This window comes from Carcharodon carcharias, chromosome 14 (genome assembly GCF_017639515.1).
Source record: "Carcharodon carcharias isolate sCarCar2 chromosome 14, sCarCar2.pri, whole genome shotgun sequence".
Taxonomy (NCBI): domain Eukaryota; kingdom Metazoa; phylum Chordata; class Chondrichthyes; order Lamniformes; family Lamnidae; genus Carcharodon; species Carcharodon carcharias.
The window spans coordinates 65,187,050-65,202,239 of NC_054480.1; the positions used below are offsets into that span (position 1 = coordinate 65,187,050).

A 15,190-nucleotide genomic window follows, 5' to 3' on the forward strand; every position below is an offset into this window, starting at 1 on the left:
CTGCAAATGCTTCAGCCTTGATTTTTGCACTGATGTATTGAGCTCCCACATCATTGAGGATAAGCATATTTATGGAGCCTCTTTTTTTAAAATCTTTCACAGGATATGGGTGACACTGGCTAGGCTAGCATTTGTTGCCCACCCCTAATTGTTGTTGAGAAAGTGCTGGTGCTGAGTCACCTTGAAATGTTGAAATCAATACACCCACAGTGCTGTTATTAATAGAGTTTCATTCCTTTTTGACTTTGTAGCAGTTTAGTACAGATGCACGGCTTGCTAGGCCATTTCAGAGTGTATTTAAGAGTCAACCACGTTGCTATGGCTCTAGAGTCACATGTAGGCCAGGCCAGGTAAGGCAGATTTGTGAACCACCAGTTGGCTTTTTACAAGTTGATGATAGTTGCTTGGTCATCATTACTGGGATGAGCTTTTTAATTCCAGATTTATTAATTAATTGAATTTAAATTCCGCTAGCTGCCACAGTGTAATTTGAACCTATGTCTCCAAAACATTAGCCTGGGCCTCTGGATTACTAGTCCAATAACATTACCACTATGCCACCACCTACCCCCTAACTCCTCCACTCAGTTGTTTAATTGTCCACCAGCATTCACGACTGAATGTGGCAGAACCACAGAGTGTTGATCTGATCCGTTAGTTGTAGGAATCCTTAGCATTGTTTATCACTGCTTCCACTGCTTGGCATGCAAGTAGTCTTGTGATGTAGCTTCACCAGGTTGACACCTCATTTTTAGATATGACTGGTGCAGTTTCTAGCATGCTGTCCTGCATTCCCATCACATCCTGGGTGCCTTTGTCACTCTCACTGCTTCCCCCAAATAGTATTCAATATGGAGGAGTGCTGATTCATCAGCTGAAGGAGGGTGGTAGCTGCTAATCAGCTGGGGGCCTATGTTTGACCTGACACCATGAGACTTCATGGGATCCAGGGCAAATTCTCCCTGACCTTAAAACACTGTGCCGCCACCTCTGGTGAGACAGTACATACCCCAGGGATGATGATAGTGGTGTCTGGGACATTAGCTGTAAGCTATGATTCCCTTAGTATGAATATGTCAGGCTGTTGCTTGATTAGCCTATGGGGCAACTCTCCCATTTTGGCACAAGTCCCCAGAGGACTCTGCCAGCTCGACAGCACTGGGTATGCCTTTGTCACTTCCAGGGCCTAGGTTGATGCTGGTGGTCCATCCAGTTTTATTCGTTTTTAACTTTTCTGTAGCAGTTTGGTACAACTGAGTGGCCTGCTGGGGTAGGTCATTTCAGAGGGCAGTTAAGAGTCAACCACATTAATGTGGCTCTGGAGTCACATATTGGCCAGACCAGGTAAAGGACACAAAAGAAAACCAAATGGGTTTTCACGACAATCAGTGAAAGTTTCATGGCCTCCATTGTTGAGACTAGCTAGACAGAATTATTAATTGAATTGTTTTTTTATCAACTGAATTTAAAATCCAGCAGTTGCTGTTGTGGGATTTGCACTTGTGACCCTGGAATAGTAACCTGGATTACTAACCCTGTAACATTACCACTGCAGCACTGTCTCCTGGTCAATGATCAACATGTGTCAATTTTCTTCTTCCTCATCGATTAAGGATATATTCTCTCTTCGTCCCATTTTCCTGACTCATGTCCTGGGAAACATCTGGATATTCTTTAAGCCGATATCCCAGAATTTCCTCTCCAACATCTTTGAGGATTGCCAGCCCCACCAGGCCTCCAGCAATTCACGTAGGCAGCACATAAGCCCCTTCTCAGGGAAGCTACCAAGGGGCGATAAATCCAATGTTGACAACATTGCCCACACTTCAAGTTTATTAAAAACTATCACTTGACCGATGCAAAACTAAATAGTTCTTTGCTAAACTATGATCGAATCCATCAATTATATGCAAGCAGCTATGGGTAGAATTTTGACGGTGATGTTTGATACCAAGATGGAAAACTGAACCAGTGCGCAGGAACACAATAGAAAGACAAATTGCCTATATCTAATTTGTTGTTGGTGATGGAAATAATTTGATTTGTACAAAAATTGAAAAATACTCCACTGGTGCAGTAAGAACTGAGTAAGAGTAAGGGAAGATATTACTTCCATTTAAATTTGCTGTATCTGAGTTAGAAGCACTACATGCCGGCATTGAATCCCTGAAATTATTCTGATCCCTGGCATTAACATTTCAGCTTGATCAGTATCAAATTTAACAGACAACAAAGAGAAAAATTGATTGAACCCTCAGCCACATTCTTTGCATTATGCATTCAACTCACGGCATTATTAAGTGGAACTGTTCACATGAATAGAAGGGAAGATAATCGGGCCAATAACATTAAGATGAATCCAAGATTTTGACATGTTCATGGCTGTGTTTTAGTAATGTACTCATTATCTGTCAGAATGAGCAAGAGGAATCTGTATTCAGTTCTAAATTTGTTTTCAGAAAACAGATGTTTGATGAAGAAGTACATTTAACTGAGATAAATAAAATATTCAGTACAAATAAGCTCTGTCATTTAGACTTAAATAAGGTGAGAAGGACTGGCCAGTCAGATTTGGCAGTCAAGTGATATTTCTTTGAGCTCATTAAAATCTTTGCTAGGTAAAAAGAGCAATTAAACTGCCGTGTTTCAAGATGAATATGACTTGTACAGCAAAAAAAGCTGCATGGGTCAAATTTAATTCGGCGTGCAATTTTAAATAAAAAATAGAATCTGCAGCAAGCCACCACTTCTGAGGCGGTACCCTCCCAATCTGTCACCTCCAGGCTGCAAGGCTGTTCCTTGGCTCCTCTGAGGATAGGCTTTCTCTTTATTCATTCTTGGATGCTAGGCCATCATTTATTGCCCATGGGCATTTAAGAGTCAGCACAGTGGGCCTGGAGTCACATGTAAGGTGAGGACAGCAGATTTCCTAAAGGGCATTATTGAACCAGACTGGCTTTTAACAACAATCATATTTTAATTCCAGACATTTATTGAATTCAGATTCCACCATCTGATTCAAACCCAGGTCTCTAGATTATTATTCCAGTAGCAATACCACTACACCACACCTCCTCTTGAATATTTAACTGGGTCAATTGCCTACCCACCACTAGAGGCTTTCCAATCCTGTCTCTGGGGAAATGATCGGGGGTGGCATGATGTTGGCAAACCAGTGGCATGAATCTACATGCCCGTCTGTCTCCATGCTCACTCTTATTGGTGACTAAAAACCCTGTCCCTTATTTCTGGAAACCCTTGAATAATGCTGTAAATTATGTGTCAATTTCAACAAGTTTTCTCTTGAAGTCCGCGTGCTCCTCCATGCTGAATTAATCGATCTAAGCCAAGGAGTCAGTAAGTGCTACAATGGGCCTCAGGCTCTGGAGAGGACAATCAACCCAATGTTATTAACAAGTTAATCTTGTTATGATTTATGTTTCTCTGACCTCCAAAATCCATGTTGGAAAACTTGAACTCAGTCAGGGTGTTCAGTTGTATTTAGGAATAATGTCAAGGATAGCTGTTTTTCCTTAGAAAATTACATAAGTGACCAATGTCTAAAATACAAGGTGCTGTAACGATTGAAAAGAATTGGAAAGAAGATGAGATATGGAAATGTAAGTCACTAGGCTGCGACAACATACATCACAGAAGGAAGTTGAAGAGGGAATATGGGGAACACTAACCATAATTTGCTAAAAGCCTTTGGAAACAGATATTGTGCCAAATAAATTGATGGAAGAAATTATTATAATTTTTTCAGAAAAGGAGAAAATGACCTGCCAGAAATTCTAGGCCAACTATTCTTATGCCACAGTTAAATATGTCCATAAAATCCACTGAGTCCATATAATGGATGAAACTAATAAACGCTTAGAAAGGTTAAGTCAGATGACAGTAACTTGTTTGTTCATTCATGGGATGTGGACATCACTGGCTAAGCCAGCATTTATTGCCCATTGTGAAGGTGGTGGTGAGCAGCCTTCTTGAACCGCTGCAGTCCATGTGGTGTAGGTACACCCACAGTGCCTTTAGGGAGGGAGTTCCAGGAATTTGACCCAGTGACAGTGAAGGAACGGTGACATATTACAAGCCAGGGTGGTGATTGGCTTGGAGGGAACTTGCAGGTGGTGGTGTTCCCATGTGCCTGTTGCCCATGTCCTTCTAAATGGTAGCGGTCATGGGTTTGGAAGATACTGTCCAAGGAGCCTTGTTGAGTTCCTGCAGTGCATTTTGTAGATGGTACACACTGCTGCCACTGTGCGTCAGTGGTGGAGGGAGTGGATGTGGGGCCAATTAAGCGAGCTGCTTTTTCCTGTATGGTGTCAAGCTTCTTAAGTGTTTTTGGAGCTGCACTCACCCAGGCAAGCAGAGAGTATTCCATCACACTCCTGACCTGTGCCTTGAGGATGGTGGACAGGCTTTGGGGAGTCGAAAGGCGAGTTATTCGCTACAGGATTCCTAGCCTCTGACCTGCTCTTGTAGCCACAGTATTTATATAGCTAGTCCAGTTCAGTTTCTGGGCAATGGTAATCCCCCAGGATGTTGATAGTGGGGGATTCAGCAATGATAATGCCATTGAATGTCAAAGGGTGATAGATTCTCTCTTGTTAGAGATGGTCATTGCCTGGCACTTGTGTGGTGCAAATGTTACTTGCCACTTGTCAGCCCAAACCTGAATATTGTCCAGGTCTTGCTGCATATGGACATGGACTGCTTCAGTATCTGAGGAACCAAGAATGTTGCTGAACATTGTGCAATCATCCCCACTTCTGACCTTATGATGGAAGGAAGGCCATTGATGAAGCAGCTGAAGATGGTTGGGCCTAGGACACCACCTTGAGGAACTCCAGCCGTGATGACCTGGAACTGAGATGATTGACCTTCAACAACCACAACTATCTTCCTTTGTGCTAGGTATGAATCCAACCAGTGGAGAGTTTTCCTCCCAATTCCCATTGACTCCAGTTTTGCTAGGGCTCCTTAATGTCACACTCAGTCAAATGCTGCCTTGAAGTCAAGGGCAGTCACTCTCACCTCACCTCTGGAGTTTAGCTCTTTTGTCCAGTTTTGAACCAAGTTTGTAATGATGTCAGGAGCTAAGTGACCATGCCACAACCTTAACTGAGTGTTAGTGAGCAGATTATTGCTAAGCAAGTGCCTCTTGATAGCGCTGTTGATAACCTCTTCCATCACTTTACTGAAAATCGAGAATAGACAGATGGGACGGTTAATGGCTGGGTTGGATTTGTCCTGCTTTTTGTGTAGAGGACATACCTGGGCAATTTTTTACATTGTCGGTTAGATGCCAGTGTTGTAGCTGTACTGGAACAGCTTGGCAAGTGACGAGCAAGTTCTGGAGCACAAGACCTCAATACTATTGCCGGAATATTGTCAGGGCCCATAGTCTTTGCAGTATCCAGTGCCCGCGGCTGTTTTAATATCACGTGGAGTGAATTGAGTTGCTGAAAACTGGTATCTGTGATGCTGGGGACCTCAGAAGGAGGTAATTGGTAAAGAAAAAGTGTGCTTGACTAATTTCATTGAATGGAGAAAATTACACAGTGTATCAATAATTGTCTCCTTTTACCACATGTGTCCATCAAGGCAGAGACTAAAATAACATTTAAAATGAAACTGGCTGAATGTATGAAAAGGAAGAATATAAAATAATACAAGGAATGGGCAGGAAAATTTGATTAAAGTAAATTGTTCACATTGAAAAGCTAGCACCAGTACAAGCACAATAGGCCAAACGCCATCATTGTGTGTTGCAGATTCCAAGATTTTCTTACATCCTGTCCATTAGTATAGGAGGGGTGTTGTAAGAGTCATCTACAATAGAGGAACAAAAATTAGGTCATGACAGCATAAACCTGAAACTTTATTGCCGGGAGTTTATTAGGTTTTCATTGAACTTAAAATCTGCACCGTACCAAGCCCCTCGTCCTCAATTTTCAAATTGCTAGTCATATCCCAAGAGGCAGGCTACTTTTTAAATATTTCAATCAGTCTGCATGCCTCATATTAATTTTCTGCTCCAGCTTTGATGCTGGCATTTCCTGGGTCTCAGGAAACCTAGCTGCCAAAGAGATGCAAGGACTGCTACGTGGAATAGCCAGGTGCTTTTCTGGCACTGCTTTGAGACTCTAAGCCAACCAGTATACCCAGTTAGATCAGAACCCCAGCCCCCACCACATCAATCCAAACCCCCCCCATCCAGCACCGATTTCAGCCCTGGCCCACAATCTTCTGCCCTGCTCCTCTGATCTCTCCGAGCCCTGCAATCCTCTCCCTTGCTAACCTGATCTCTCTGACACACCCCCTCTCTACCCCCCACCCCCCCCCCTCCCCCAACCCCCCCCCTCCCCCCCACAATCCCCCCCCCACAACTCCCCACCAATTTTCTGTCCTCCTTCCAAATCTCTCCCTCTCTCCTCTCAGTCTTCGCCAAGGCCTCCCCCCATGACAGCCAGCCATCGTCTCAATCTGGCTGTGGCTGCATGTTAAACAAAGTTCAGAAATGGAGGTCAGGCTCTGCCATTAAGAACAGGCTTCTTCCAGGATCCCCCACAAAACTGATCCACAGTATCACAGGCTACCAGGGACATTAAATGTGAAAAAAGTAAACCAACAGAGAAATCAGACAGCTCAGTGGCACTTCTCTCAAGGCATCAGATGGTTTAGATTCATTCTCAGCCCACTCTAATCCAAAATGTATTTAAAATAAATAGATTGGATGTATTGTAAAAAACAAAATATTTCAGAGCTGGAAATCTGATACAAAAATATAAATAGCTGAAAACTCTCAGCAAGTCAATTAGCATTTGTGGGGAAGTAGATGAGTTAACGTTTCAGGTGCAGACCCTTCTTCAAAACAATATATATGTTGGGTCCAGGACCTACTAAACTCTCTGGGTAATTGAACCCTCAGTCACTGAGCCACAATGAGAAGCAGACTGGATGTGGACAACATTATAGAAGCAACATTTTCAAATATTTATTAAAAAATCACTTGTCACTCCCCTTTACAAGAATCTGATGCCCACAATCAAATATGCAGCCAGTCTGAAATCTGGCAGATCACGTTATCACATTTAATATGTTGCAGCATCAAACAATAGGCTTCTCTCAGGCTCAGAATATAAAACATCAATGTGACTACTTACAATATCCTTGGACCTTCATTTCAAGGAACAGGATACCCTGAATCATAATTTACCCCAGTTTAGATTAATGCATAGGTTTACGGGGCTAATAGTGGCAGAGTGGGCCTGCACAAGCTACAGATGAATTCATAACATTGGATTTTGGGTCACTACCTTTAAAATGTTCACATTGTTAAACTTTGCTTGTGCATACATGGCATTTAGATTCGAATGGTTTTGTAAAGTTTGTATTGATTAGTAGTGCGGCGCTAATCGGTCGCAGAGCACAAAGTTTGAATTGTTGCCTTGCTGTATGAATCATTTTGTTTTCTTCCCTTACTGTTTTACAGGAGGAAATGGATACCAGCCCTATGGTATCATCTCTTCTCAGTGGTCTGGCCAATTACACCAATCTTCCCCAGGGGGTCAAGGAGCATGAAGAGGCTGAAAATAATGAAGGAACCAGGAAGAAGCAAGTCAAGGTACAAAAAACAATGGAACAAAGAATTACAATGTAGTTATACTGAAATATTATGTTTCTTTTACACTTTATGCAACCACTCTACAGTAATATGAAAATGCCAGTATAATTCTGGAGTCAGATCCCAATCTAACTCCAAGGCAAAGCAGTGTGGGGCTACCTGATTCCAATGTCATCGGAAATATGATCCAGTGTGGTGAAAATAGTTCTAGGAAATGCGAACCGGTTATCTTTGATCTTTTGGCACTTTATAAACTTATCCCTGGGGTTGTTTTCAGTGTACTAAGAATGCAGAAGCTCCTGCCCGTTCTCTCAAGACATCTCATCATGGAGCTTCAGAGCAATTCACCCAACTTCAGCCTAACCAGCATAATTGATCATAGAATTTTAAACACAAATCAATCCAATTGAGTTTCCGCGATCTTTTGTGTTAGTTTAAGTAAACACTGCTGGAGGCTGGCCAAGCTCATGAAAATGACCACGTCTTCAGATCAAATTAATCATCATTCCAGGTTTCTGTTAATTGTGTCTGTTTGAGTATCTTCAAAGAGGCTCATATTATTAAGATTTTTTTTGGTACAAGAAAGCTAATCGGCACATTATAAAAGCTTTTGAATATATATTTATATAAAGCAAATAGTTCTGCAGTTCTTTTTTTAAAGCCAGTTTCAATTATTTAAAATCAGATTATCCACAGGTCATGGACTGGACACTTGGATTTAAAATGATTATTTTCTTTGTGATAAACCCCTTTGTACTTGAGTGAATCAAACTGTGCCAAGTTACCAAACAAAACAAATGTTAAACATATCCCATTCTGAAACATGGCAGATTTTATATTTGGTGATATCCAGATGAGTTTCAGCAGAAACTTGAAAGAAAAAGGCACATCTGAAAACTAGCACAATTTTGGGCACAATTGCATGTGGGTCAATGATTGCATCCAATTTTTTCTCTTCAAATTTAACACCCTGCAGTGGTGCTCTGGGCAGGTGTATGTTTGCAGTGTGGACCTTTATCCTGGTCCTGAGAATTTTATTTGCAAGGCAGTGCAAATGAGGTTCTGCCAGGTCGCAACTGATTCAGTAATTACTGGTGTCAGACCATATTCTCCAGTGGAGTAGCAAGTCAAATTGCTGATACTGTACAATCTTCATTTGCAATTTAACTTTATTGCTACTTTTCTAAGTTCAGCACATCACTAATTTATGTACATAATTGAATGTAATATTATTAAAACTTCACTTCTGGTACAGAAGGGTACTTTAATTATAATGCGATTATCATCTGCTCATGCTGTTTTTTGTTTCGATGCTAGAACTATTGGAAAAATTCCCGTAGGTCAGAGGAAAGCATTGCTTGCTTGTTACCTAGTCTGTGAATAAGGAAATTAAGCAATCTTCAGTTTTGAATTTCTAGTTGCTACTGTAGGTAAAATAATTTCAAAATGGAGGCACTTACTATTAATATCTCTCATGGCCTGTGTAACTCCCCCCACCCCCACTTAAAAAAAAAAACAGCTGCAAGAAAAATACCTTGGCCAAATGGTTGTGAGTAATAATATTGGACCAAAAGTATCATGAGTAATAAGACCATGCCAAATGGGTTATGATCAGTAATATTGGACCGAATGGATTGTGAACAACTGAACTGCTAGTAATAATTCTGGGTCACAAAGAGTAAGGGTAATAATTCAGAGACAAATAGGCTATGAGTAATAATTTGGGAGTACCACATCCATGAGTAATATTCTGGACCAAATGGACTGTGAATAATAACCCTGGGACAAATAGACTGAGCAACAACCCTTAGTAAAATGAATTGTGTGAAATGATACTGAACAAGAAGGAGAAGGATTAAATTAGATCAAATGGGTTGTGAGTAATAATTCAGGATCAAAATTAGATTAGAAAACAATGTCACCTGAGTGCATTTGTTCTCCTAAAATGTGAGTGCTCCAGAAGGCAATGGTACAGAACTTACTACACCATTATTGTTCATACCAGGTTTTAGAAGATTAGAGGTTAACTGAGGTACTGAAGAAAAATATGCTCTCTGCAGTAACATCCTACTTCCAACTTTTTTTGAGCCATTCTCTGACCAATATGTTTAAAGTGTTAAAAGGGTGGATATGGTAGATGCAGAGAAATTATTTCCTCTAATGGGCGAATCAAGAATGAGGCCACGTAATCATAAAATTAGAGTGAGACCATTTAGAAGAGAAATCAGGAAACAATTTTTCAAACAAATCTGGAACTCTCTCTCCCAAAGGATTGTCAATGCTGGGTCAGTTGGAGTTTTCAAGACTGAGATTAATTTATTTTTAAATAAGGATATATTAAGATATGGAGTTAAGATGGTTAAATAGAGTTGAGGCATGGATTTGTCATGATCTGATTGAACGGTGAAGCAGGCTTGAGATGGCTGTTGTTTGTTCCTATATCCTAATGTTCCTCAAGGCATTGTGGCCTTTAAGTAATTTTTTTCAAGTCACTGACTGGGAAAGAAAGGGCAAAATTTTTAGCTCGTTGGGTGGGTGTGCACCCGAACTGACCGAGTGTAAAATGACGTGCGATGATGTTGGGTGGGCGTCCCGACATCATTGCGCATTTGCGCAATATTTTGGCAGGTGCTGCTGACTTCGGCACACCTACTGGCAATTAAAAGGCCTATTAAAGCCATTAAAAAGTTAATTAAAAGAAATTTTTTTGCTGCCCATCCAACCTTATGGTTGGCAGGCCTTTGCATTTTTTTAGAAGCCTCATCCACGGGCAAGGTGAGGTTTCCAAAAGCAAATAAAAATGTTAACATTTAATTAATAACATGTCCCTAATCATGTGACGGAGTCACATGAGGGGTCATGTTTTGTAACATTTATAAAAAATTTAAAAAAAAATCTCTTCATCTCCCTGAGGCAGCTCTGTGCTGCTCACGTTTCATGCTGGCCGGACCTTAATTGGCCTGCTGGCGTGAAATCGTGGTTGATCCCCGATTGTGGGCAGTGGTCAGCTTCCTGACTGCCCCCGCTGAGCCACCTGACATGGGTGAAATTCTGTGCTAAGTTTTTAAAAAGCACACTTAAAAATAAGGATCAAGATTAAAACCAGCAATGGGATTGTTCCCATGCATCAAGATAACACACAAGAGTGTTGGGAGAAAAATATTGCAAAGGAATGAAAGTTCTGAGCATGTTGACTATTTCTAAGAAAAATATGCACAACAAATCAATACCTTTAACTTTCATTGTTATCTCAGTTACAATGAGGACATAATAGACAGATTTTTATGTTAGTGGGTGTCTGTTCTTTACAAAGAACATGACAGAAGTTGATTAAAACTAGGTTGATTCAAGCTTTTTTAGTAGAATCTAGGAATGTCTGCTTGCAGTTTGTATCCCTCTATTCGTAATAATACCATTTTGTTTTAGATATTTAGGTGACTGCTTGGCATTCATGGTGGCCCTGACTTCTTGTGCTTATTTTCCATGATAGATTGTTGAATCAGTGTATCCCCATAAGTCCATCTATTTTCCCAACAATATAGAATGAGTAACTCCTTATTTATACATGCAACTCCTTAGTGTTTTGCTGTTAACTGCAAAACCAGCATTCAAGTCTTACAGTGAATGTTTGTCCAGTTTTTTGGTGCCCAGTGATAAATAGGCTCTGACACACAGCTGCTTTATTGCTAAGCTGCATTCAATTCCTGCCAGTCTCTCAAAAATATTACCTTGAAAAATAATAGTGCAGGAAATAAAAGGTTTTGGGGCATTGAGCCAGTTGGACATCACCACGCCAAAGCAAATTGGTGAGGGCAAGATTTGAGAGCTTGACATAATCAAAAGGAACCAAATATCTGCTGCTTCCCTTGTGCTTTTCTACTAACTAAGCACTGTTTCAATTGTTCCTTAATCAAGTTTACCAGTTATACATGGGTTGTTCTGTGTTTACTTCCATTTGACTGCGAGGGTAATTTGACACACCAGGAGTAAGGATTCTTCTCGTCGCTGAGCATGGACGCGTTGCAGGTGTTTGCGTAGAGTTTATCTTGCAAAATTATGGCCTGAGTCTTCCAGACGGCGTGCGGGGGCAGGCCCAACATGCCGATACGTAAAATGACGCATGATGATGTCGGGCGTGCATCCTGACATCATTGCGCATCATTTTGATATTTCGTTCAGCCTATTAAGGCCATTAAAAAAGTAATTACACTTGTTAAGAATGCTCCCCCTCCAAACTTAAGGTTGGTGGGCAGGTGAAGGGCCCAAGTGGCCTTCGCATTTTTCAGGAAATCTCATCCGCAGGAGGGATGAGGTTTCCTGAAGTTTTTATAAGATAAATAAATAAATTTACTAACTTCACAAACATGTCCCAGCTCATGTGACCCTGTCAGGCTGCCCGTCATAGGCAACATTTTCCCCTATAAAAAGAAACTTTTGTGTTTTTTGTAATAATTCACTCACAATCATGACAGTAAAGGGGAAGGGGAAACTTTTATCTTACCTTTACCTTGTCATAACAAATTTGCAATGATGCTATGTATGGCAGAGGCAAATTCTTACCCAAGCTGAAAAAAATCGAACTTCCTTCTGACAAATAGGTTCATGACAAAAACACAACATCAAAATGGACAACAGCTGCTAAGTGAAGTTTGGGCCCATATTCTTGGCCTCCCTCCCCTATCCAGGAGCTTGACAGGCAGACTGGGCTAGCTCCATGTGCAAGCACAGGCTTCTGTTCAATCCTTTAGGTAAAATCCTGCAAAGCTCAGGGCTATATGAAGTAGGAGTGTCACAGGGCCCTCTCCCTACTTCCTGTCATTAGCACTGGGCACAATTCAGCACGACTGACAAGAAAACTGGTCCTTTTTTCCAGCTATTAATTGTCATTTAATGGATAAAAACACTGCTCAATCCAATGTATGTCTGAATGCTGATATGATCTTCTCCTCTCCCCCCCACAACCCAATTAATTTTTCTGTTTTCCAAGGTCAAATTATTCTGATTTAGGAGTTTTCAATGAAGTGTACAATTTTGAAGTTCACAGGTAAATATAATTAATGTGTTAAATGAAGATTAATTGGCCCCTGTTTTCACCTTCTCAAATGCTGGTCCAAATAAATTCATGCTTAGGAATTCCCCACAGAGTTTGAAGTCCAATTAGCTCCAGATATGATAGCTTATCTATATTTAACACATAGAGTTGTAAAGTGTGAGGTTTGTGTGTAAGTGTAAAGAATGAAAGGTGATTTTTTTTTTCCATTTTCAACATTAAAACAGTCAGTCTGAAGCAAGCTTAATAGTGCTCACAGAAATTTCTGGGGTCTGCCTAATTAATTAATCTAGGCCCAAATTGAACCTAATGCAATGAGCTCACCAATTGGGAAGCTGTCTATCCCTTTAATATTTAGCCACAGCCATAAAGGACTTTAAGTAGCTCCTTGTATGGGGCTAAAAATGCTGCAGCATTATGAGGACTGTAAATATTTTCTTAGTTTTCTTCCTTTACAAAAGCTGACTATTTAATTTTATTCTTGAATCTTTACAAAGGTTGTTTGGACATAAAAGAAATTTGCTCATCAAAAGCTAGCTGCAGCCATTATAAATGTGAAGGTGAGAAATGAATTCTGTGGGCAAGTGATGGAGCAGCACAGCCACCAACCACCAGAGATTTAAGCACATAACCCAAGCTGACACTCTTGTGTAGTGCTGAAAGGGTAATGAACTATCAGAGGTGTCAACTTTCACATGAGAGGCTAAATCCGGACCATGCCTGACTCAGGTGAACACAAAGGATTCCATGGTACTAGTCAAAGAGTGGTAGGGGAGTTATCCCCGGTGTCCTAACCAATGTTAATGCCTCAACCAACATCATTAAAAATACAGACTATCTAGTCATTATCTCCTTGCTGTTTGTGAGACCTTGTAATGCAGAAATTGGCTGTCACGTTTTCTACATAACAGAAGCTACACTTCACAGGTTATGAGGTCATGGAAGGTGCCTCTATGAATTCTGAACAGCCAACGGAGTGGTGTGAAATGGGTGGCACTGCTTGACACAAGTGGTGCCATGCTATGTCAATGCTGTGTACACCACCTGTACAACTTAGGAATAGATGTGGAAGGTGACGCACTTTAAGGAAGCTACTGCCCAACTGTGCCATTTACCAACTAAGTGGCACAATATACAGATTTTGATATGTTGCCTGTCAACTGCTTGCACATAATATTAGTCCTAGCCAAGTACTCACACAGTCTTACAGCTGTTTCACTGCCGATTGTTCATATCCTTACTACAGTAGGGCACATGTTCAACCTACAACTTAAAGTTGAAAGCCTTGGTGAATTCACATTTTCAGAAGGTTCGATACATAAATTCATCATCACAGAATATTGTTACTTGTTGACACACAGATGGGCTGCAGATTGGGCACATGTCAATCTCTGCTTCAACTTACACATCTCAAGACTCTTCCGCACTTGCATGACAAGAAGGCATCGATCAAAGGGTTTATAAATTAGATTCCTTACATTCCTTTGACAGAGGCACCTGGGGCAGAATTTTGACCTCAGTGGGCGGGCTCAGTGGAGGCAGATGGGGGCGGCCAGGAGCCGACTGCCACCTGCAATTGGCGCTGGACCGCGATTTCACTCTGGCTGGCCAATTAAGGCCTGGCCAGAATGAAACTCGGGCTCGTCACTGACTGGGAAGAGCCAAGCGGGGCGGGGGCCTGTTGGTCGCTGGGTCCAATGGCAGCCCCAGAAAGGCTGCTAGGGAAGGGCGTCTGTCTACCACTACAAGGATGGGAGTCCAGAGTGTCAGCAAACGCCAGGTGGGAGGGCAGGTCGGGGGGGGCACTCAGCCCCCCCGTTTTACCGACAAGTGCCTCACTGCCCTCCTGGAGGAGGTGGCTGTTAGAAAGGACACCCTTGGCTTCAGAGATGGAGGAAAAGGCCACTGCACCTCATCAAGAGGGCATGGGAGGAGGTGACAGCCTGGGTGAGCAGCCACGACATGGTGCGGTGCACCTGGGTGCAGTGCTGGAAGTGCTTCAATGGCCTGCTGTGCTCAGGAAGGGTGAGTACCATGTTGGAATGGGTCATTGTTTCAATTGTTTTGGGCTGGCCATTTCTCCATGGAGCTCAGGGTTGTTAGAGTGTGAGTGCAGTCACACTAGAGCTGGCCAAGGGGGCGAGCCCTGGCTGCTTTGCCTGAGTGTCTTGCACCTCAAGGGCCACAACTCGGATCTGCCCTGCAAGATGCTCCTCAGCTGAGTTGGCACTGCAGATGGAAAGTGGACTAATCAATGCTCATCCGTCCTTTCAGGAGAAGACATCCCATAACAATAGTGAGAGGTCCCGGACTGGTGGAGGACCCCCACACCTCATCATCCTCTCCCGCTATGAACAGGAGGCCTTCAAGCTCGAGATGCGCCAGGCACCTCGGTCAAGTGACCGCGGTTAGGCTGGGGTGCCAGATGAAGGTAAGAGTGCAGTGCACTAAGGTGAGAATTTTGGCTTGTGCAACCATTCTAGTGTAGTCTCTTCATTGATGCGAGC

The 15,190-nt window shown here is 42.0% G+C and overlaps 1 protein-coding gene across 1 annotated transcript in view; it reads left to right on the plus strand.

Moving 5' to 3' along the window:
* LOC121287539 (solute carrier family 12 member 5-like) overlaps positions 1-15,190 on the plus strand; it is a 426,506-nt gene that overhangs the window by 53,098 nt on the left and 358,218 nt on the right. Inside the window, exon 3 of the mRNA XM_041205472.1 lies at positions 7,502-7,633. Coding sequence (XP_041061406.1) covers positions 7,502-7,633 — 132 coding nt within the window. The remainder of the gene's footprint in view (positions 1-7,501; positions 7,634-15,190) is intronic.